Source organism: Anas acuta, chromosome 1, assembly GCF_963932015.1.
Source record: "Anas acuta chromosome 1, bAnaAcu1.1, whole genome shotgun sequence".
Classification (NCBI taxonomy): domain Eukaryota; kingdom Metazoa; phylum Chordata; class Aves; order Anseriformes; family Anatidae; genus Anas; species Anas acuta.
Window position 1 is genome coordinate 191061927 of NC_088979.1, and position 20465 is coordinate 191082391.

At 45.5% G+C, this 20465-nt stretch overlaps 2 protein-coding genes across 28 annotated transcripts in view; one reads left to right on the plus strand and one right to left on the minus strand.

Annotated features, from left to right (window-relative positions):
* SRPK2 (SRSF protein kinase 2) overlaps nt 1–12453 on the plus strand; it is a 149586-nt gene extending 137133 nt beyond the window's left edge. For 15 of the 18 annotated variants that reach the window (XM_068669823.1, XM_068669832.1, XM_068669830.1 and 12 more), the window contains 4 exons: nt 6198–6267; nt 6980–7072; nt 7507–7599; nt 10812–12453. In XM_068669823.1, the coding sequence (XP_068525924.1) occupies nt 6198–6267; nt 6980–7072; nt 7507–7599; nt 10812–10996 (441 nt within the window). In that variant the 3' untranslated portion in view covers nt 10997–12453. The remainder of the gene's footprint in view (nt 1–6197; nt 6268–6979; nt 7073–7506; nt 7600–10811) is intronic. The other 3 variants (XM_068669827.1, XM_068669819.1, XM_068669818.1) reach the window with 2 other exon arrangements.
* Nucleotides 7018–20465, minus strand: part of KMT2E (lysine methyltransferase 2E (inactive)) — a 73488-nt gene continuing 60040 nt past the window's right edge. For 3 of the 10 annotated variants that reach the window (XM_068669813.1, XM_068669806.1, XM_068669807.1), the window contains 7 exons: nt 19769–20067; nt 17764–17852; nt 17545–17664; nt 17299–17390; nt 14881–16338; nt 13493–13595; nt 7018–7163 (listed from right to left, as the gene is read on the minus strand). In XM_068669813.1, the coding sequence (XP_068525914.1) occupies nt 7033–7163; nt 13493–13595; nt 14881–16338; nt 17299–17390; nt 17545–17664; nt 17764–17852; nt 19769–20067 (2292 nt within the window). In that variant the 3' untranslated portion in view covers nt 7018–7032. Of the gene's footprint in view, nt 7164–11860; nt 12913–13492; nt 13596–14067; nt 16339–17298; nt 17391–17544; nt 17665–17763; nt 17853–19768; nt 20068–20465 lie in introns of those variants that run through there. The other 7 variants (XM_068669812.1, XM_068669810.1, XM_068669809.1 and 4 more) reach the window with 7 other exon arrangements.

The following is a 20465-nucleotide window of genomic DNA, read 5'->3' on the forward strand; positions in this document are numbered from 1 at the left end:
CTGCTTAGCAGTATAATGCATGCATAAAGACTGCTCAGCTTGCAAAATAGAAGGGGATTTTCCGTCTGTTATATATCCACTGCTGGGTCAGATATTTCTAAATCCATTTAAAAAAATAAAAATGGGCCTTTCTTTGAATTAATTTAGGGTCCGTAGGGTTTCTATGTCAGTAGCTGACCCCTGTATATGTTCATTAGGCACCTCGATCTTTTTGTGTCTCCTGGTTTGTAGGTTTTGTGGAGGACTACCTGGAGTGCATGGGGCCAGGCTTCACCTAGCAACTGAACTTGGTCTTGTGCTTTATCACTCTCCATTTGAGCCCAAGGCCTTTCATTGCCTGTTGCTTGCTAAGGAAATAATCTTGCTCGTTGGGAATAGCACTGACCAGGCAAGTAGTGGAGCTGCTGCTTGTGTCTGTGGCATTAAGTGTTGCTGTCAGGCATTGTCGTGGTGTATCACGACAGCAGCAAGCTCTTTTTCCACAATACCATTCATCAGCAGTTTTACTTGACCTTGAGTATTGAGAATGGAGGTGATGGTGATGTTTTTTACAAAGCAAATGGTGATGCCCTGAGCAGGCAAAGCATCTGTGTCCACGTGTGCACAGCGACTTGCAGAGTCCTCCCCTTACGAACCTGGCTTTGAGGACGTGCTGTGTTGTGTCTGCACAAAGTGCTCGCATTAGCTGGGCTGTGCCAGTGCGGGTTGGCTTCATCTAGCCAGCAGCCCCGTGTGTTTGATGCAGCTTCCTCGGAGAGAACAGTCACGTTGTGTTTATATTATGCTCAGTACAAAGTAGTCAGAGATTCTGATCAGGATTAATTGTGCTGGAAGTCTGCACAAACAGAGTCATGTAAGGACTCTACCCAAATAGCTTGTAATGTAACTGAACAGGGTAAAAGATGGAGAAGTAACTCGGTGCTAAAAACCTTACAGCTCCTTTCTTGTGGTGTTATCTCAGTGAATAAGGAGCATTGTAAGCCAGGAGCCTGTGGGCTGAAACTTCTAATTTTAGATGATTCAGCATGGCTCAGTTCTTGTGCCCCACACAGGATAAGTACCTCTTTGAATCAGATTTAGAGGGTGAAAGGGGGTATTCTCAGGCCAGTACCAGTCCTCTGCTCAGGTAATCTGAATTTTAAGGTTGTAAAGGGGGCAGGGGAAGATAGCAGGGCGAAAACAGGATGAACCATGTCTTTGGAGGCTTATAGTCACTGCATGCATGGTGTGTTGTGGAGCTGATGAAAGACATTAAATGCCAGTGGGGTTTTCCAGACTGTGACAGAGGAGTTTGGGAGTTTGCTTGTTCTCTGATGAGCAAAAAATGCAACAAAGTGCAACTTCGTTTTTTTTCCAGACTTTTAGGGACTTTAGCATGAGTAATTTTTGTGATCATTTGCTGCACATTTACATATTTTGCTAAGGAAATTACACAGTGCCCTTTTTTTTTTTTTCTTTCAACAACGTGGCCAGTTCAAGTGGGATTATCTATTGCTCTCATGCAAAGCTGACACTGGAAATCTCTCTTCACAGTTAGTGAAGTCTATAAAATGCTCTGTTCCCTTGCTGTACTAAACCCTACTTTAATTATACCAACAGGGAGGTACATTTATCTCTCTTTTTTTTTTCTTTTCGTTTTAACCCAAAAAAAGAAGCAGATCTGGATCCAGCAGTGCCTTTGACAGGACTGAAACCACCCTTGATCATTTGACTTTATCAGGCTGCATTTCCTCTTTTGCAGTGCTGAGGGAGTCTCTTTCTGTGGAGCACAAACTGAGCAGGCACCGGGTGATTTAGCAGTTCCTAAATCTCCAAACCCAGGGAACACAGTGCCCCGCTGCTGCGGCAGGAAATGCTGGCGAGGTTAGGGAGTTAACACGGGTCGAGCACATCTCTTTGTGCTGCTCCTGGAAATGACTGCAAACTCCACGATTCCACCTTCTTTATGCTCTTTGGATCAGAGACAGGAAAAGCACCTGAAACGATGAGTCTCGTCATCTGACTCGTGTTGGTGATTAGGTACGGTCCTGTTTTAGCTGCGGGGAGGAGATGACTCTATCACAAGCTAGGACATCAACAAGACAATATTTTTTTAGCACATATCAGAGGTGGCTTTTGTGGTTGTGATTCCTGAAATACCTTTTTGTAATGAGAACTCGCTAATACATCATAGCTGTAGACTGTCAGGAAGTCCGAGAAGGAGAAATTGTACTTGGTGTTTTTTGTACTCAAAGAGAATAGGAATGATTAAGGAGATATCACCTTTGTATTGCTGATATTGGGTGAGAGGAAAAAGGAGGCAAGCAAACAGCTTTCATAGTAAGGGAGAAGGCTGGTACAGCTTGGGGAACCAGGCAAGCAAGCTCACAGTGGTGGGTTTTATTCATTTATTAATTTATTTTTATTACGAGTCGTTCATTCCGTTCATATGAGACAACTCGGAAGGGCAAAAGGAAGAACGAGAGAGTGCAGTAACTTCTGTTAAATGTGCATATAAGTGCTTGTTGCTCAGCCCCCAATTTAATTCTTTGCATAACCTCCTCTAACGAGGAGCAGGGAGGTGACTCCTTAACTATTGTTCGTGTTGCCAGTGGGATTAAACAGCTGTGTCCCCGTAGGACCGTGAGTATCGTTGTGCTGGTACGTGCGAGTGGCACACCACCGAAGGTGTGATGGCAAAGCCTCAGTCTGCTCAGAAGCAGCATTTTGAGGGAAAATGGAAAATCAAAAATCTGCTTGGGAGAGAAGAAAAACTTCAAGTCACCGTGCACATATTTTTCAGTAGGCAGATAGAGCACAAAATGCTGTTATTAATCACTGTGCACCCTTTTGCTTTGAAGGTGGTGGGTGGACAACCTGAAACATTCAGAAGTAAATGAATTTCCAAAGAAATTGACTTTTCAAGGCAACGCTCAGCATTTGCATGATTCTGAGCTCGGGGTATAGCAAATAATAGAAAGCTGTTCCCTTTCCAAGCATCCCATGTGTGTCTGACCTTTCTTTCCAAGCAGCAACCGTGCAAAATCCCCTTTATATTCCTTCCATTGCCTGGATCGTTAGAGTAAGATGTTCATGGGAGAACAACCTGTTACCCGGTGTGCCTCTCTCTGAAAGCTTCTTGCTCTTCTTTTCATGCCCACACTTACCTGCAGAACAGTGTGCTTAAAACCAAGTCTATTTTTAAAGCGGTTACAATTTGCTCATTCACAGCTCTTCATTTCAGCTGGGCTGGAGAAACTCTGGCCAAGAGCTGGATCTCGTCTGTCAGAATAATAATCCCGGCCTCTAGTTTGTTGTCCTTTTTCAGCTGGGGCTTTGTACGAGGAATTCAGGGAGCCTGATGAAGGCCAAGCAAATTATTCTTCTCCCAGACATCTCTCCCTAGGCACGCAGCCATTTCCAATCACCGGGCTGAGCACACAGCTGCCGTGCAGTGAGCAGGCAGCTCTTTCCAATGGTGTGATCAGACACAGGTCCACAATGCGTGCTGGCGGTGCCAACAGCTCCGCATTGTGCTAGGTTCGTGCACAGCCACATGGCGGGGAGGGAACTGTGGCCTCTCCAGAGCCTACAAACGCAGCGGGGTGACCATTTATCTGCAACGTTCTCCATCTGTAGCTGGTGAAAAACAGTCTAGACTGTTTTTCTGTGATAGCCTCCGAGAAGTGCTAAGTAGCGATTGCCAAGGCAGGCGGTAAGGACGGATGCTTGCCTTGGGCTCCTGTGCCATATGGTGAGCGTGCTGCATCTCGCTTGGTATCTCCATGTAATAACCGGGACGCCGATTTCTGGGGAGGCAAATGTCAACATTAAGAAAGATAAGATGATCATTCAGAGTTTCGTTCAAAAAAATTGTGTTCTAAAAAAAATATTTCCAAAGGGAAAGAAATTACATAAATATGGCTAACCTGCACTTGCAGCGCTGGAGAAATAACAGACGTATTTTGGCTGGAAGGCATCTGTAGAGGTCCTGTAGCCTTGTCTACCTCCTGCTTGTACCAGGGGTGGCGTCAGGGCTGGATCAGGTTGCTCAGGGCCTCACCCAGCTGCGTCACACACCTCTCAAGATGGCTTTAATGCAGCCTTTAGAAGCCTGTCCTGGTGCTCAGCCCGTCTCTGAAGGATTTTTTCCTCATATCAGGTTGGAATTTCCCGTGTTGTCACCCGTGTCCATTCCCTGTTGTTCTTTCACGGTTCCCTCCTGAGAACGGTGAACCTCGATCTTCTCTGTTCCTGCCTTTTAGGTAGTGGGGTACAGCAACTAAATCCTTCTCCTCGCACAACCCCAGCGCCCCCAGCCCCTCCTCCTGCCTCCTGGGCTCTGCCCCGTGCCCTCCCAGAGCTCCTCCGTGCTGCTCTGGTGTGCTTGCTGCTTGTGCTTCTCTGTGAGCTGTTACAGGTTTTCCAATTTAATCTTTTTAACTCCACACAGACGTTTTGAGCTATTAATACTTCATTCTGGGGAGGGACAGAAGCTCTGTTCTTCTGCAGTGTACCTTTGTGGCTGAATCCATCTCCATTTCCTTTGTTCTTCAGGAATCTGTGTTAAACAGAGATGAGTTCCTTAGTGGCAGGAATCAGCCCCTTCAGCAAGTGCTCTCCTAAGACAGCTGACCCAGCTTTTTCAGTGAATGTATTCCCATTAGATAAGGAGGGGACTCCTGTGGCTTCTCAGTCTCCTCTCCAGAGAGCAACGATGTTCTCTGGGTTGTGTTCTCCACGGATAGCTTCTGGCTGCCCTAACATTTTATTCAGTTTAAATACCTGGTAATAATTTATGAAGTCTCAGATTTTTTTTAAGCTGTAAAGTAAAAAGTCTCAAACTCAGAGTAGAAGAAGAAGGAAGGTAAACGACTGTGTGTGAGTGCTTGGTGACTTCAGAAATGCCCGTCTGTAGGATCAACAAAGATGCCAGCAAAGGGCATTGTGGCTTTGTCAGCTGCTGTGTGATCGGGGCGAGTTGGTCTGGCGATAGCCCACTTGGATCACTCTGCAGTTCACAGCTGAAGAAGTCGAGTGCCCATAAACAGGTGAAAGGTACAGGTGATTGAGCAGCTCCACGGTACAAATGGGAACAGAAAAGTGTGTGTTTAGATTCTATAAATCTTGTAATATTTGTAACATTTTATAGTAAATGTTCTGACAGTGACATTCCTTCCCTGTGCCATCTCTGCCTGATTTTTGGAATGATTTTGCGGCTCAGATGCTTTTCCCTGCTCTTGGAGGTGGAAAGCAGTTTGCTTACACCACCTGGAAAAAATTAGGTTCCTGGGGCTGCTTGGGTAATGGGTGATCCCGAGCGGAAAGGGAATCGGTTGACAAATCAGGCTGGATGCCAAATCAGGCTGGATGCATCCATGCTCGTACATGAGTCTGGGCTCCCATCATTATTTCGGTACTTGAGGCTTTCAGTACACATCACGCCTGTAGGGTTAGCATCCCGTGGAAGTATTGCAGTAACCTGAATGGATCAATCATCCCTCTGCCTGACCCGATTTCCTTCATCAATGGGAGTCCCGGTGTTTTACCCCATGACTGCAGTGTTTACTTTGGGTTCAACAAAAACACCTTTGGAAAAACTTCCCCATTTAGTCATCAAGGAAGCTTACCCTGTTGGATAATTTCAAGTGATTAATTATAAAAAGATTTTATTTCTGATTCAGACTTTACTTTGGTCCCCAACGTTTGATCTCTGACTGGTACTTAGCCTTCACGTACAAGTGTAGCTCCTTGCCATATATGTAGGAATCTCTCAGCTTCTCTACCACCCACATTTAACTGGGTTTAACACGTTAGTCTACTAAATGTGTAACCTCAGCTGACACCAGCACCCCGTCACATCCCAGCACCGTGCCTTTAGCCGTGCCTCTTGCCCTGGGGGTCGGTGCCGTGGCTTTGGACGTGACACACAGAACCCGGTGGTCAGCTGGTGAAGGGGTTTCAGCACTGCTGGTTTTCGGGGCCGTGCTCCCACACACCCCTTCCCACCTCCTCCGATCCCCCCGGCTGTGGAGGCAGAAACGCCCGGGGTTCAGGCTTGTGGGCCTGGGGGCTCCCAGGTGAGTAGCCTCAGGTGCCGCCGGTGGCTGGAGTGCTGGCTCCCTCGTGGCTCCGGGATAATTGTGGTGTTTTGTTGGCGTTTGGAGATGAAAAGCCTTCCCTCTGAAATACCCATCACTATGTCTGTTGTGTTATAGGCGTTTGAGCTAGCAACTGGAGATTACTTGTTTGAACCACATTCTGGTGAAGACTATTCCAGGGATGAAGGTAGGAACCTTTGGGGTTGTTCCATGAGTTTTGCTTTATTTTCACGTTCTTCTCAAATTTCTAGCGAGCTTACAGTGGGCTTAACTTATTTTTTTGAGTGAACTGTTCATACACATTGTTTTCAGAACATAAATGCAATTTTTTTCTTTTTAGTTTTAAGTTCCATCACTAGCAGTGGGTGGGCAAAACCTCCCTTCTGCAGATACTCAGCTACTTAACAACTGCCTGAAGGAATTAAACTGCCCTTCTTGTAAGATTGCATATGTGTGGAAACCTGATTGAGAATAACAACGTTTATAGTTTAGAAAAGAAACCTCAATTTGGAATTTTGTAGTATTTTCTCTATAAGATTGACACCGGAATAATGTTTACGTTGTGTATTTTTATTTGAATTAGGCAATTACTAATTTATTTATTTTTTTTAAAGAGAATTAACTCCTGCTTCCACCTGTATACCTGTCCATTTTCATGCTTGTTTGCTTGTAAATGCCCTTTGCAGTGGTAATGTGGGCATCATTCATTGTTCCTAAGTGCTACTAATGATGCCAGAGCTCTGCTGATCCTGGAAACCTCTGCATGGACTTGCTGCAAACATTGTTGATTTGAAACTATTTCTGATTTTTTACTAATTCCAGTTTCTTTCCTCTTCTTTTTTATCCCATCCTTTCCCTGCCCCTTCCACTCCCGTATCCTTTTTTTCTCTCCCTCATAGACCACATAGCACACATCATAGAGCTGCTAGGCAATATCCCAAGGCACTTTGCTCTATCTGGAAAATATTCTCGGGAATTCTTCAATCGCAGAGGTAGTACCTCTTCTTTTTGAAAGGTGCCGTGATGCAGACAGAAGTGGAGTTGCTGTTGCTGGTTGTAGCATGTCCCGCTGAGGAGCATTTTCTGAAATCACGCAACACAAATTTATTTTTGAAAACCAAAATGCACAGGAATCTGTGACAAACTCAGTTTATTTTTATTTTTTAACCTAAACTTCCTGAAAAATAACTGTTTGGTACGTTTTAAAGGACGGAGCCAAACTTGTTTGTAGTGGCTGATACCCAGATGCTGTTTTGAGAAGGAAGTTTTGCTGAAAGCATCTTCCCAAATTAGCCATGGTGCATGTCTTTTTTTCACCAGGATCAATCTATTTCTGTCTGTACCGGGCCAGTGTTAGTGTGTGCATGCAATGTACTGATTAAACTGTTGTATGTTTCTGTTTTGCTGGCAATGTTCTCCAATGCAGACCACATAGCATTGATCATTGAACTGCTGGGAAAAATCCCTCGAAAATACGCTATGTTGGGGAAATATTCCAAGGAGTTTTTCACCAAAAAAGGTAACGGTATTTATGCACCACTAATTTAAAGCATAATACTATCCCAGAGGAGAGTATGTTCGGTTATGGGTACTGAAGAAATATATCCATTTACACGGAGAGCTCTTATTAAAGAAGAATTTTGCTGTAAACTTGGCTTTCTGAGGAAAGCAAAAATTTGCAGCATTCCTTTCGGTGTTTCATTTAGAATTCGTTTTGGGATGTACTCAGCAAAGTGTGAACGTTAACTAATGTCTGTGTGAATCTGTTGTCAAATGTTCGTGTAAATGTAAGCAATCAGGGAACGGGGAGCTCGTAACTTGGTGGAAAATGAGCTGCGGACTGCTTTTGATCGTACACAGTGGTCTGGCAGACCTGGTAAGGAGTAAACAGGGTGGAAAAAGAATTCCTGCCCGGGCAGGAGACACGCAGGTGCGTGCGGCCCTCGGGCTCTGACCCTTCCTGAGGAGGAGGGATGGCTTCGTGCCGGGGCGCTGGAGAAAGCCGCTCTCCTGTGCGCCGTGCTGCCTCGCTGCCAACGCTGCTGCTGCTGTGGTGCCCTGGGTCACCCCCCGCCCTGCGTGGCCTCGCGCAGCAACAGAGCCCCCCAAAATCAGCCCCTATTGTGGCACGGCTACTTGCTACAAGCAAATAAATCTCAGCGCTGACCTTTCTGACCTCTTTGTGCTCGGGCTTCAAGACAGGATTGAACTCGGGAGGCACCGCGGGGATGCTCCAAGCCCCTCTCGTCTCCCCACTTACGAGGCAGCCCCGTGCGGCCTTGAGCGCTGGGGCACGGCTGTGGCAGCACGGGGCCAAGGCCGGCGGCTGGCGAGCGGCTTTCCCGCAGGGCAGTGCCACGGCTTCCCTCGTGCCCGTGCCCCCACGTGCCCGGCGGGCGGCTTGTCGGCAGGGCCAGCGCCGACCAGCCACCGCGGGCACCTGGGGGCGCGGCGGGGCCCAGGCTCTGGCGCTGCGCTGCGAGCGCGTAGGGACCTCGCCTGGCTTCGGGTCCTTCCCGAGGAGGGCACTGGGCTGGGCAGGGTGCAGGAGGGCAGGAGCCGTGGGTGGCTGCCTTATGGGGGAGGTTGAAGAGCCTGGGACTTGATTTTGGAGGGGAGAAGGCTGCGTGATATGATGGCTGGCAAATCAGCAAAAGCAGCCAGTGAAACTTGCAGCAATGGGTTCAACACAGCTATTTGCTTACACCCAGGTGGGAGTCTGGAGCTTGCAGCATCAGCAGGCTCAAAACCAAGCTCATGTTAGCTGAGATGAACAAACTCTTTGACAACAGGTCCCTAAGTGTACAAACCAGTAAAGGTCTGGTGCAGGGATGTACCCTCCGGCATCCCCAGTGCAGAACTGAAGCGTTAATTTAATTCTCCGACCACACAAAGATCATTTTTACTGTGTTCCATCTTCTTTTTTACATTTTTATGGTCGTCACAGAATTTCTTGTGGAAAACCTCCAACCTGAAGTGCTGATAGTTTGTTCCTCAGCAGAAAAGCACTACGGCATGTTGTGCTGCTCAGGGCGTGCTGGTCTTAGCTTGGATATTGCCAATTTGAGCTCCACTTTACAAAATAAACAGTGTGAGCTCAGGTTCTACAGGGACAGCCACCGAACCCCAGGATCCTCAGTTTGCAGCTGTGCCCTTCGTACCACCTGAGGGTGGAAAGAAGAAAATGCAAGCGTTGGGGTGAAAAGGCGTGCAATTGATCCTGCTACAAATGCATTTCATACACAAAATGGATGATGACTTTGGATTTCCAGGCTTTCCGAAATGGTTGGGGTTTTCATGGAGAATATAATATCGGATATTCTATATATAGAGAGAGAATATATAGAATATAATGCCCCATACTACCTAATTTAAATACAGAGGTGAAAGCTGTTGCATCATCCCCCTCTCCACCCCATGTTGATAACTGATTATGGCAACCCTGGCAGTGACTGCTGCAGCCTGGAGAAGTTACAGCCCCAGCCTGTTTTTCTTAGCTTTTTTTTTTTTTTTTTTTTTTTTTTTTTTTTTTTTTTGGTTGCAGTCAGTAACAAGACACTATTTTGCTTTTTGGCAGAGAGGTTGCTTGTTGCACAATACAGGAGTGTATACACTTAGAAAATACACTACCGGTTTTGTAAGTAGTGAAATGTTTTTTCAGCACTTCAGTTTAAGAACTGTGTGGGGATTTTAAAGGGCTGAGAGTAAGCCTGGAAGTGAACAAACTTCTCCAAAATGTCTTCTGCTGTGTACATTTGTACTGCGGGCCCGTATAGACCTAAACTGGAGTCTTTTTGCCTTATTTTTTTTTGTTGTGGCTTGACTCAGCAGTACTTATGGGCCATACTTGTGCTGGAAATGCCCAGGCACAACCCAGCCGAAGATAGGCAGCCTCTGCTCTCGCTGTGTGAGAGTCTCGCTGCTCTCTGCTTGTGGCACTGTCGGCAAATGGCGCGTGGTGAGGCTGAATGAGCTGTTAGAGAGCTGTGCCCTACGGTTGGAGCAGTTTTTGTAAGATTTTGGGTTGTTGGCTGATCGATGAACAAAGGCCTGCGGTGTTCTTGTGGACAGCGTGAGCATGAGAGCGAGTGCCCTCCTGTAAGGGCACGGGGTGAAGGCCTCATGGCGGCCTGCAGCTCCCTCACAAGGGGAGCGGAGGGGCAGGCGCTGAGCTCTGCTCTCTGGGGACAGCGACAGGACCCGAGGGAATGGCATGGAGCTGGGACAGGGGAGGGTCAGGCTGGGGGTTAGGGAAAGGTTCTGCACCCAGAGGGTGGTCGGGCACTGGGACAGGCTCCCCAGGGCAGTGGGCACAGCACCGAGCTGCTGGAGTTCAAGGAGCATTTGGACAACACTCAGACACATGGTCCAATTTTTGGGTGGTCCTCTGTGGAGCCAGGAGATGGACTCAATGATCCTGGTGGCTCCCTTCCAACTCGGGCCATTCTGTGACTCAGTGATTCTAAGACAACAGGAAAAAACAGAGAAACTTTGTTTACAGTGGAGTCCAGGTGTAACAGTTTGTTTTAGGAATGATTTCTTGGTTTTGACATCAGGCATGCTCATTTTGAGGACCTCAAGCAAGCTTGCAGTGTGCAGACCTTCCTAAATGATGATTTTCAGCCTAATGAGTTGTGTTTTTTTCTTTTTTAGAGGAAAACTAATCAGGGATTAGTCACTATCAGGGCTGAAGAGGTACTTGTCTAATACCGGTAATGTTTCTGTTTACAGGAGAGCTCCGACACATCACCAAGCTGAAACCTTGGAGTCTTTTTGACGTGCTTGTGGAGAAGTATGGTTGGCCTCACGAAGATGCTGCACAGTTTACAGATTTCCTGATCCCCATGCTAGAAATGGTCCCAGAGAAACGCGCTTCAGCTGGAGAATGCCTTAGGCATCCGTGGCTGAATTCTTAGCAGAATCTCCCAGCCGTAGAAGTAAGCCAGCAACCACTTCCAATGCATCGGACCTAAATGGTGACTGTCACAAATTCTTTAGCAGGATCACACGTGAGCTGGCTTCAATCCTCAGACCTTTATTTTGCTTGAGGTACTGTTTGACATTTTGCTTTTTGTGCACTGTGTTCTTGGGGAAGGGTAGTCTTTTTGTCTTCAGCTAGTAGTTTACTCACCCACTTTCTTCAGAAAACACTTTAACGTGTCTCTAAGCATTGTTTCTTGTGTTGTGTGGCATTCAGATGTCAGATTTTTGAACAAGAGAAACTTCCCCCCATGTGTTTTGGCAAGTTTTGTAACTATTTATGAAAAAAATATTTTAGCTGATGCATATTATATAATTTACAAGCGTAAGAAATTTATCAAGTCAGAACTGAGTTACGGCAAGGAATTGTACAATTTTATCTTCTGGCAAAGGGACGTCATTCTTGTATTATAGTGTATGTAAATGCACCCTGTAAATGTTTATTTCCATTTAAATATGGGACTGGGGACTCAATTTCAGAGTAAAGCTACTAAGTTTTAGAGAGCTTTATAGCAAACCAATTGCATGTAGTGGACTTTAAACTGCTTTAAGGAATTGTGTAAACTTTCTATTCTGTAGCAGTTCCCGTTCATTGGATTTTAAACAAAGTGGCTCTGGTTTACAGGATTTCATTCCCCAAATGGCACTTTAAAGGAAGGCTAGACTTCTTTCTAATAAAGTATGCATTATCATTTAGCACTCCCTTTTAGAACTTTTGCCTATTTTAAGTGCTTTTAAGAAAAGAAAATAGCAATTTCCCTTACAATGTGATAGTGAAGACATGGTACCATATGGTGTTGCCTTTTTATAAGCACTGTAAGTTGTACTATACCTTAAGGAGAAAAAAAAAAATTAAAAGTTGAGCATGAGAACCACTCTCTGTGTAGAATTACTGATCTTTTATAATAAAAGTGTGTGCTTGGAATCAGTTAAGGAAGGATAGCTGCAAATAATTTACAGTGCAGTGGGTAAAATGCAAGAAGCAAGATCATGCTCATTCCATTCATAGCTTTACATGTTTCTAAAACAAATTGCACTAGCTTTATTTTTTTCCCATAACTAGACATACAATTATTCTTTGTAAGTTGCACGCAAGAATTACGTGTTTCCTAGGAAAAAAAGCTACATAGACTGAAGCTTATAGGCAATACAGATTTTAGAATGTAAAATACAGAGGTGTGTTTTGGCCTCTTTTAGAAGTCAGTGGGATGAATGTAAGCTTACTTCTGATTTTCATGTAACTATGGTGCCACTTTTTCTTGACTTTGTCCATATGAAATTTATTCACATGCCTTTGCAATAACTAGATTGTGAGAAGATAGCCCCATGCTGTAACAATAACCAGTTGTTTGAGGTGCTTGCAGTTGTCTAATTAAAGTGTTTTGTTTTTTCAGACAGTGTGCTGGTCATTGGAATCTTTGCTAGCCGTAAAGCCAACTCGTTGCTAGAATTGTGTCTGGTGGGGGCGGGTGGGGGTTAGCCTGGCTGTGATTCCTGTGTACTGTACGATGGGGTTGGTCACAAAATAGCATCACCTGTATAAATCAGAGCATACTGAAGGCTAACAAGGAATGAGGGGCTGTATCTGAGAGGGTGCAAGATGAAACAAGACCAAAACCAAGCCATTTCAGAGGAGGTGTTTAACTTTATGTAAAAAGGCGGCCATTTATCCCCCATCCCTGATGCGCCTGTGCAGCCGCTCATCCAAAAAGGAACAGGAGAGCCACACGAATGCGCTGGGCAGGAGACACGCCTGTGCACGCTGAGGCCCTGCCAGCAGCTGGAGGGCCTTTGAGCATCCACTTCCCTCCTCACATGGGAACGGCTTTTAAATGCCTCAGGGATGACCCTGCTGAGAAGAAAAAAAATAACGCTACAGTGGAATCCAGAGATACAAGGTAAAAATGGTGCTCAGCTTCACCCTGCGCCTTGCTGCAGCTGTTTAGCGGTTTGTTCCTGACTACATCGACGAGCCTGGCACTGGCAGCAGCTGTTTAACTGCAAGGCAAACGAGGGGCCCAGCCTTACACGTGCTGATACAGCAGAACTTGACTAATGCTCATCAGTCTGCTACCCCCCGTGTCAACACATCACACAGCTGCTAAGAGGTAACAAATCATCGCAGCTAAATGGCAGAGGGGCAGGTCAACAGCTCTGAGCTGTGGAGGGTGATGCAGAGATCTCAAAATGAGTGTGAGCCATAGAATAAGGTGCATGGGGTTGTATGGGGTTGTTTTTCTTCCTGCTGTTGCTGGCCTAACTCGGTTCTACTTAACGCTAGTGCAAAACGTAGGAGCTCAGCCCTTGTGTGTGTTTTGCATAGCCAACAGTTGCCCAGGAAGGCATTTGATGTGTGCTCTTTTTTCCAATACTTATGAGCAAATGAGAGTTTTACGTAGCCCCAATGCTTTGTACATGCTAAAAAGAATTACCACGTTTCACTGGGCAGGAATTGCTGCTTCCCATCCTGTCCTCTTTCAGGTTTTCTAGCCGCCAGAGCAGAGGAAGCTGCACGCTGGTTTTCTCCTCTGGGGTCTGAAAGAGAGCCATCGAGCATTCGTTCCGTTACGTGAGCAGAATTCAAGAGCATTCACTAACGAGCTCTAAGGGCAGGCACACACCATAATCATGGTTTAAGGGTCTCACTTCCTACATTACCACACTAACAGGAGGTCCTGGGGAGCCAACAGGAGAAAACAGGGATGTGCTAAAGTGGGCAGGTGGGAGAGTAGTTTATCAGAACAGAGTAACACCTGCCTTGAGTGCACGACTGCGCTGCTACAGTACATACACAGTGCACGTTAACATTAAATAACCTGGCCCCCTACCCTGCTGTCCTTGAAGTAAGTTTTCCTCACTACTAGACGCAGCAGGGGAAGATAAATCCCCTCCTGCAGCCTGTGCCATAAACCCACAGCTGGAAACCACATGGAGGTGAAGAGCCCCACGGTGACAGAAGGCCTACAGCCCCTTCCTTCAACACACAGCACCCTCTGAGGACAAGTGGTTAAAACTGACATAATTGTGATTTATTAACATGAATTAAAATGCCCAACCAGTGCTGCAATGTGACAGTATATTAAAAAAATTAAAGATCATATACTGTACTACTTTCACAAAGATCACACTTTTTTTTTTTTGCAAAAGAGACTTATTATGTACAATACTATATCAAATGAAAGAAGCTTTAAGCAATTTTACAAGCCAAAGAAATACAGTATTTACAGCACTCGTCAGAGACATTAGAAACAGTCTATACATTAAATTACATTTTCTGCAAATAACTGATGAAACAAAAAGCCATGTCCACACCAAAACTATAAAAATTTGTATTGCATTGTTTCCTATCTCTATGCACACGAAGAACTGTTGACAGAAGAAAATGAAAAAAAAAATTGTTAGTGCCATCACTTAGCCTGTGTACTTATTTAATTACATATGTATAAAAGTAATATAGAAAACATTCACTAAATGAATTTAACTGCAACAATAAAATTTTAAAGATTATGCAGCATCAAACCTACTGCCAGAAAAACAGCTGGAATGTTCACTTACAAAATAAAAAGAAATACCTAATACTGGCTTAACAGCACATTTTCAGGAATTTTAAAAAGCAAAAAATGGAAAGATACAATGAAAGAGCACTGGTGTTTGCTTTTATACAAAGTATCATGTACAAGCTTTAAAAAGTACCTCGAATAGGTACATATGAAATATACACAGTTTATCTTACAGAACATTTTAAAAATGTTTAGAATTAAAGGGATCCATTTTAATGCCACCCTGAACCATGGTAATTGTTCTGAAAAGTCGGCGGCACCTGTGCTCTGTGAATGGGGATCTGTCCAGGCACCGGTGACGCCTGCTGCGGTCCTTGCACGCCGTGGGGGAGGGTTACGGAGCCGGGGTGGGGGCAGAAGCCTGACGCGGGGGGCGTCGCGAGACTGTTTGGTCCTTGAGGTTGGATGTGAGGCCCCTGACCGGGGAGCGGGCAATGAGGTCCTGTTCCAGCAGGCTGATGTTGAGGTCCAGGCCCTAACGTCGTGTGGTGGGGGGCTTGAGAGGAGTAGGAGGAGACGCCCGTGTGGGCGGTGGAGGGGAAGTGGGGGGGTCCTTGGTGCGAGGGGTGGTGCAACCCTTGTGCTGATGCCGGGTGGTGCCCCGAGCCCATTACGTTGGATGGTGGGGGCGGAGGGGGCGGCGGCGCGGAGCTGACGACGTGCTGGTGTTGTGCTTGCAAACCTTGGTGTCCCGTGGGAGGGTGGGGGGGCTGGTGGTGGGGAATGGGGCCTGGCGGCGGAGGGGGCGGCGGCAGGTGGTGGCCAGCAGCCTGAGAGTGAAGGTGGGATCCGGGAGCTACTGCCACGGCGTGAACCGGACCGACCACGTGTGCTACAGAATGCTGCTGATGAGTACTTGGCTGCTGGACAAGGTGAGGGCCCGGGGCAGGCGGGGGTGGAGGAGGAGGTGGGGCAGCGGAGGCCGAAGCCTGGTGATGAATACTGGGGTTCTGGGAGGGCAAAAAATGCCCCGCCGTGACGTGATGTCCTGGCACCGTCTGCTGACCCGCAGAGCCAGGAAGTGCTTGGTTTGGTCCGGATGAAAACACAGTCTGTTGGGGGATGCTGCCCTTCAGCTGACTGTAGCTCTGAAAGTTTCCAGAGGGCTGCTGGTTTTGATAGTAAGTAGAAGAGGGGGGCGGAGGGGGAGGGGGAGGGGGTGCGTTGCTGTTCAAATTTTGTTGGTTAAATTGGCTGTAAGAAGCTGAAGATTGTCCTGAAGTGGTCTGAGTGAACAGCGGCCCGCTCGGCTGCTGCTGATTCCCAGGCTGGAGGGGTGGTGCTGCTGGGTAAAAGCTGCGGTGCGTTTCCCTCTGGGGCGTCCCGACTTGAGGTGACTGGGGGTGATGAGGTCTGTAGGGAGAGCCCAGCTGCTGTGAGTGGGGCTTTGGTGACAGGTAACCGTGCTGCATGGGCGCGTGAGGCGTCGATGACTTGGGAGGATTTTCTACGTGAGGAGAGGGGGGGCAATGAAGCTTCAAAGGTGCAGAAGGCAACTTCTGCGAGTGCTCAGCAGAACTGCGCAGATGTGACTGAGATGGATGATTTTTTGAAAGTGCTTGGACATTGTTTGTCAGCTGTTTTTGTTGCAGCTCAGGTTTTGAGTGATTCGCACACTCGGCCTCTGGTGCATTTGCTGCAGTTTCCCAGTGCGAATCTGGTTTTGCCGGTGTTTTCCCAAGTGACTGTGTTGAAACTACAGGACTTGGTGAGGAGGGCTAGAACAGAAGGAAATTCAGTCAGAGCAAGATGTTCAGAACACCCAATGATGCAGGCACTAAAACTACATCTTCTCAGGACAGTGCTCTCTTTCTCCAATGATGGATGAAAAACATGAGGACAAAGGATATGTTTGGTATATGAGAAACAGCGACCATAGAGCTTAAGCCTGACCTGAACTTAAACTTAGCTCAGGCACTGTTTCTAGCAAGAACACATGAATTGTTCTTTGAAGTCAAAGCCTAGCAAGTGCACCTGAGAATACGAATAGGAATATGACCACCAAGGCAAGGTCAGAATCTCCTATGTGTTAAAGCTTTAGATTTTTGAGTCTGAAAGGAATAATTCCAGATGACTATTTACAAAAACAAAATATTTTTTAAGAGTGATTTAACATTTTAAAACTGGCATAGTGGAAGCAAACAGACCGGACACTGTAACCTGAATTACTGCCATTTAATATCATACAGGAAGCTCCTAAACAAGTTTCTGCATATCACTGCCTCTACTGCCAAGCAGTACCAAATCCTGACATGGCAAGAGACACTCCTCTTAAGGTAAGAGGTACTTAAATCATTTTACTGCTGTCAGTTCTGACTGTCAGTCCTTTGGCATTCAACCTACAGAACTGTGGCAATACCGAGACCACTGATACTGAGACCACTCTTCAGTGTTCACAGAATGCTGTATCAGATGTAAGTAGATACGGCTTCTGAAAGAACAGAACCCAAACCAACTTCAACAGAATTTCCAGATGTTGGACCTACTGCAAGTATTCTTACAGATATTTACCTACATTAAATTATTGAACAGAATTACTACACATGTTCATCTCAATGGAAAATCATGACGGTAATGTTTAAAAAATCTCAACAGAAAATCAAGATGCTAACATCTTAAACATAAATTGAGACCTGTACATAGGCTCGATGCACACAAACATGTACCTGCATACACACCTTGCTTGCTTTTGAAGGACTCTTACAAGTCTTCTGTGAAGTATCTGGGGACGGACATTCAGAAGTAGGCTCTGGATTTTCAGAATCAGGTTCTAGAAACAAAAACAAGACGTAAATATAACAGTGGGGGAAAAGGTCTTTTGCCAAGATCACTCAAAGCACCTTGTATTTCACTTTAAAGAGCTACTTAATGTTGTTGCAAGAGACTATTCAATAAGTGCCATACAAGGTCATCTGCTTACTGACCTTCCATACATTCAGTGAAAGAATGGACCTTAAGCTGCAACTGGGAAATGAGATTTGAATGAGATGAAGATGGAGACTGAACATGAGACGGTGAGCAGGGGCTACAGGGTGATTCTCCCCCTACAGATGAAGCAGACCCAAACATAACATTAGAATGATTATGGACTACCTAAGGAAGTGGTTAGATGTATCTACCTCTGGCACGATAAATCAACTCACCATTGTCCTTGTCTTTCCTATGATCACTGAGAAGCAATGCTCTCTGATAACTTCGTTCTCTCACTTGTTCCACAGAGGTTGATGCAGTCCTGGAAGAGGGAAGCGTGGGTTAAAGTACGGCGATATACTCCCAGGGACCAAATTTAGGACACCATAAATGCAAATACTAGGTCAGAGAATTTACAGTGTTGATTGCTTGTAAGAGCCAAATAACCGTTCCTCTTAAGGAATGCCATTTGGTTAGGTATACCTGTTTTCTCACACTTTAAATATAAAAATTTCCTGCAACCTTCTTACATTATGAGAACTGACAATTCTTCTCAAAACAAAAAAAAATATCTGTAGATCTGTGGAGGTCTTTTTATTCTTAGTATCTGACAGATCAAAAAGTACAGGTTGTGAGTACTGCTTCACATTCTCAATTTGTAGAAAGCCTTCTAGAAAAGTCTGAAATAGTCATTTGTTTATTAAAAAAAAACCTTGCTCTTCAATAGCAGATCCATAGTTGCAAATACTGCCCAACTCCGGATGTACAGGATTTAAGCTTTTAGACTTCATTCACCAGATATGGGGTGAAGTGACAGTCTTGTCTTCTGTCTTACCATCAATTACATTCTCACAATCTGAACATAAAGCACAGTAATGGCAGCACTCTACAAAACTCAAGTTTTATTTCAGGCAAGAACATATTGCAATACTCTGCGATGCTGTTGTTTTGAAAGTTTGGAGGTTGTCTACAGGAGTATTGCAAAAAAGTCACTAATAAATTCTTCCCAGCTCAGCCTATTTCCCAGACCCTTTGCTTACATTACAGTACACTACATTCTGCGTTACGAACTTGCAGCCACTTCTCAGTGAAGTTTTGAAGACTGCACTTACGTTCTCCCTTCAGCTGGCTCTACAAAATCCTTCTGTTCTGGAATAGTTGGAGCATCTGAGCAGAGAGGTATTCATCTGCAAGACTGCCAGGCCTTCTCTATAGCATAAGGAACTTCTGCAGTGTTTTATTTTGTGCTAGTAACATTCTGGAAACAGAGCCAACACAGCTGACCATCTATCTTAAGGCTACCAAAAACCACAGTGGAAAATGCTGTGAAACATTTACACGAACCGAAGTCACTCTGTGTCATCCCCCTTCACACTGCACCTTTCCCCAGGCTGCCTGAGTACCTGGCAGGGAGTGCAAGGCAGCATATGGCCTGCACACAGGGGAGCAGTCAGCCACCATAAGCAACTATGCAAGCATCTCCACACGCTGTCTACCTGAGCAGAAGGAACTGTCGGGCAGACTGCATGCATCTCTGCATGTTGCATTTAGGTGACAGCAAACACAAAGCACGCATTCCAGCTAGATCACTGAAAAGCAGACTCCTCAGAGTCTTCTAGAAGCTTCTGTTGATCAATACAAATTACTCCTTTATTCCACCCTTCTTTCCTACGGTATCTTTGTAAAGGTTTTGAGGCTTAAGATGAAAAATATTATCTTCAGCCCATAGATGAAGCAGTGACAGTGCAAGGACATTAAATGCAGAGCCAAGGCCATGCTGAGAATCAGACTCAGTATCTCCCAAAGCCATTGTAACATCCTCCATCCAAACATAGCTCCCTCCACCACGCACCTTGGCATGACTTGTGCAGCAGCATGCCTACTCCGTGCCATTTTCTAAATACTCACAACTGCACTTATACAATTTACAGGCTACAGAACCAGGTGGTCTCGCTTGTTCAAGCTAACAGCTATTTTTGCTTTGGTATCTTATTTTTCGAGAGCAGACTGAAAATAAGGTGAGCAATATTTTATGGATAACTTTCCATATTCTCATCTTCATGAGGTATCTGCTGTATTTCTGAGGTAAGAGGAAGGACGACTGTTTACTAGTTTGAAAGAAGGGCTTCTGATCAGTAATCCGTAACTGCACACTTATTAAGAAAATACTTCAAATCCAAGACTTAGAATTAAGTAAATAACTCAGCAGGACTTTTGTCCTACAGTTTTGTAACTTACCACTGAACCTCTGGCTCACTCTTCTCACTTGATGTCTCCTTAATTGCACAGTTGTTGCCAGCGTCTTCTGGAGCTGCGTTATAAACAGTAGTTGGCAGTGGCGCAGGTAGGCTCGCAGCGTTCTCTGTTTGCTCCCCATTTTCACCACTGTTGTTGTACCCATCGTTAGCACCGTTGTTACTACTTATATTCCCTCCACCAGCTGCATGAGGAGATACGGTAACAAGTGGAAAGTTTTCTGTCTTTGAGCCACTTTTTCTAGCTTCTCGTTGTCTCTTACGGTATTCTAATAAGGATACCTATGGAAAGAAGAATAAAAGTTTGTTTCCTTCTTGGCAATTTCAGTTAAATGTATTCCTTCAGTAAGATACCATTTACTTGGCTCTAAAAGAAGACAGGCATAGTTGAAAGTATCTCACCACACTTGCAGTAAATTTACAGAGCTGGTAACGGCTATTAAAGAAGACACAAAGAAAGGCTTCTGCCAAGAGGAGGCACGTATATTGCCTCTGAAGACACTGAAGTTTATGAATCAGCAAAATGTTCACTGCTGAAGCCCTTCTGCTGGTTGAAGCTACGAGGGACTTCACAGCCCCTCCTGGAACTGCAGGCATTACTAAGAGGACAGCAATATAGTAATGGTAATTTTAAGAGACTGAGTCACTCACTCTGCCTACCTCATGTGAAAAACAGACCA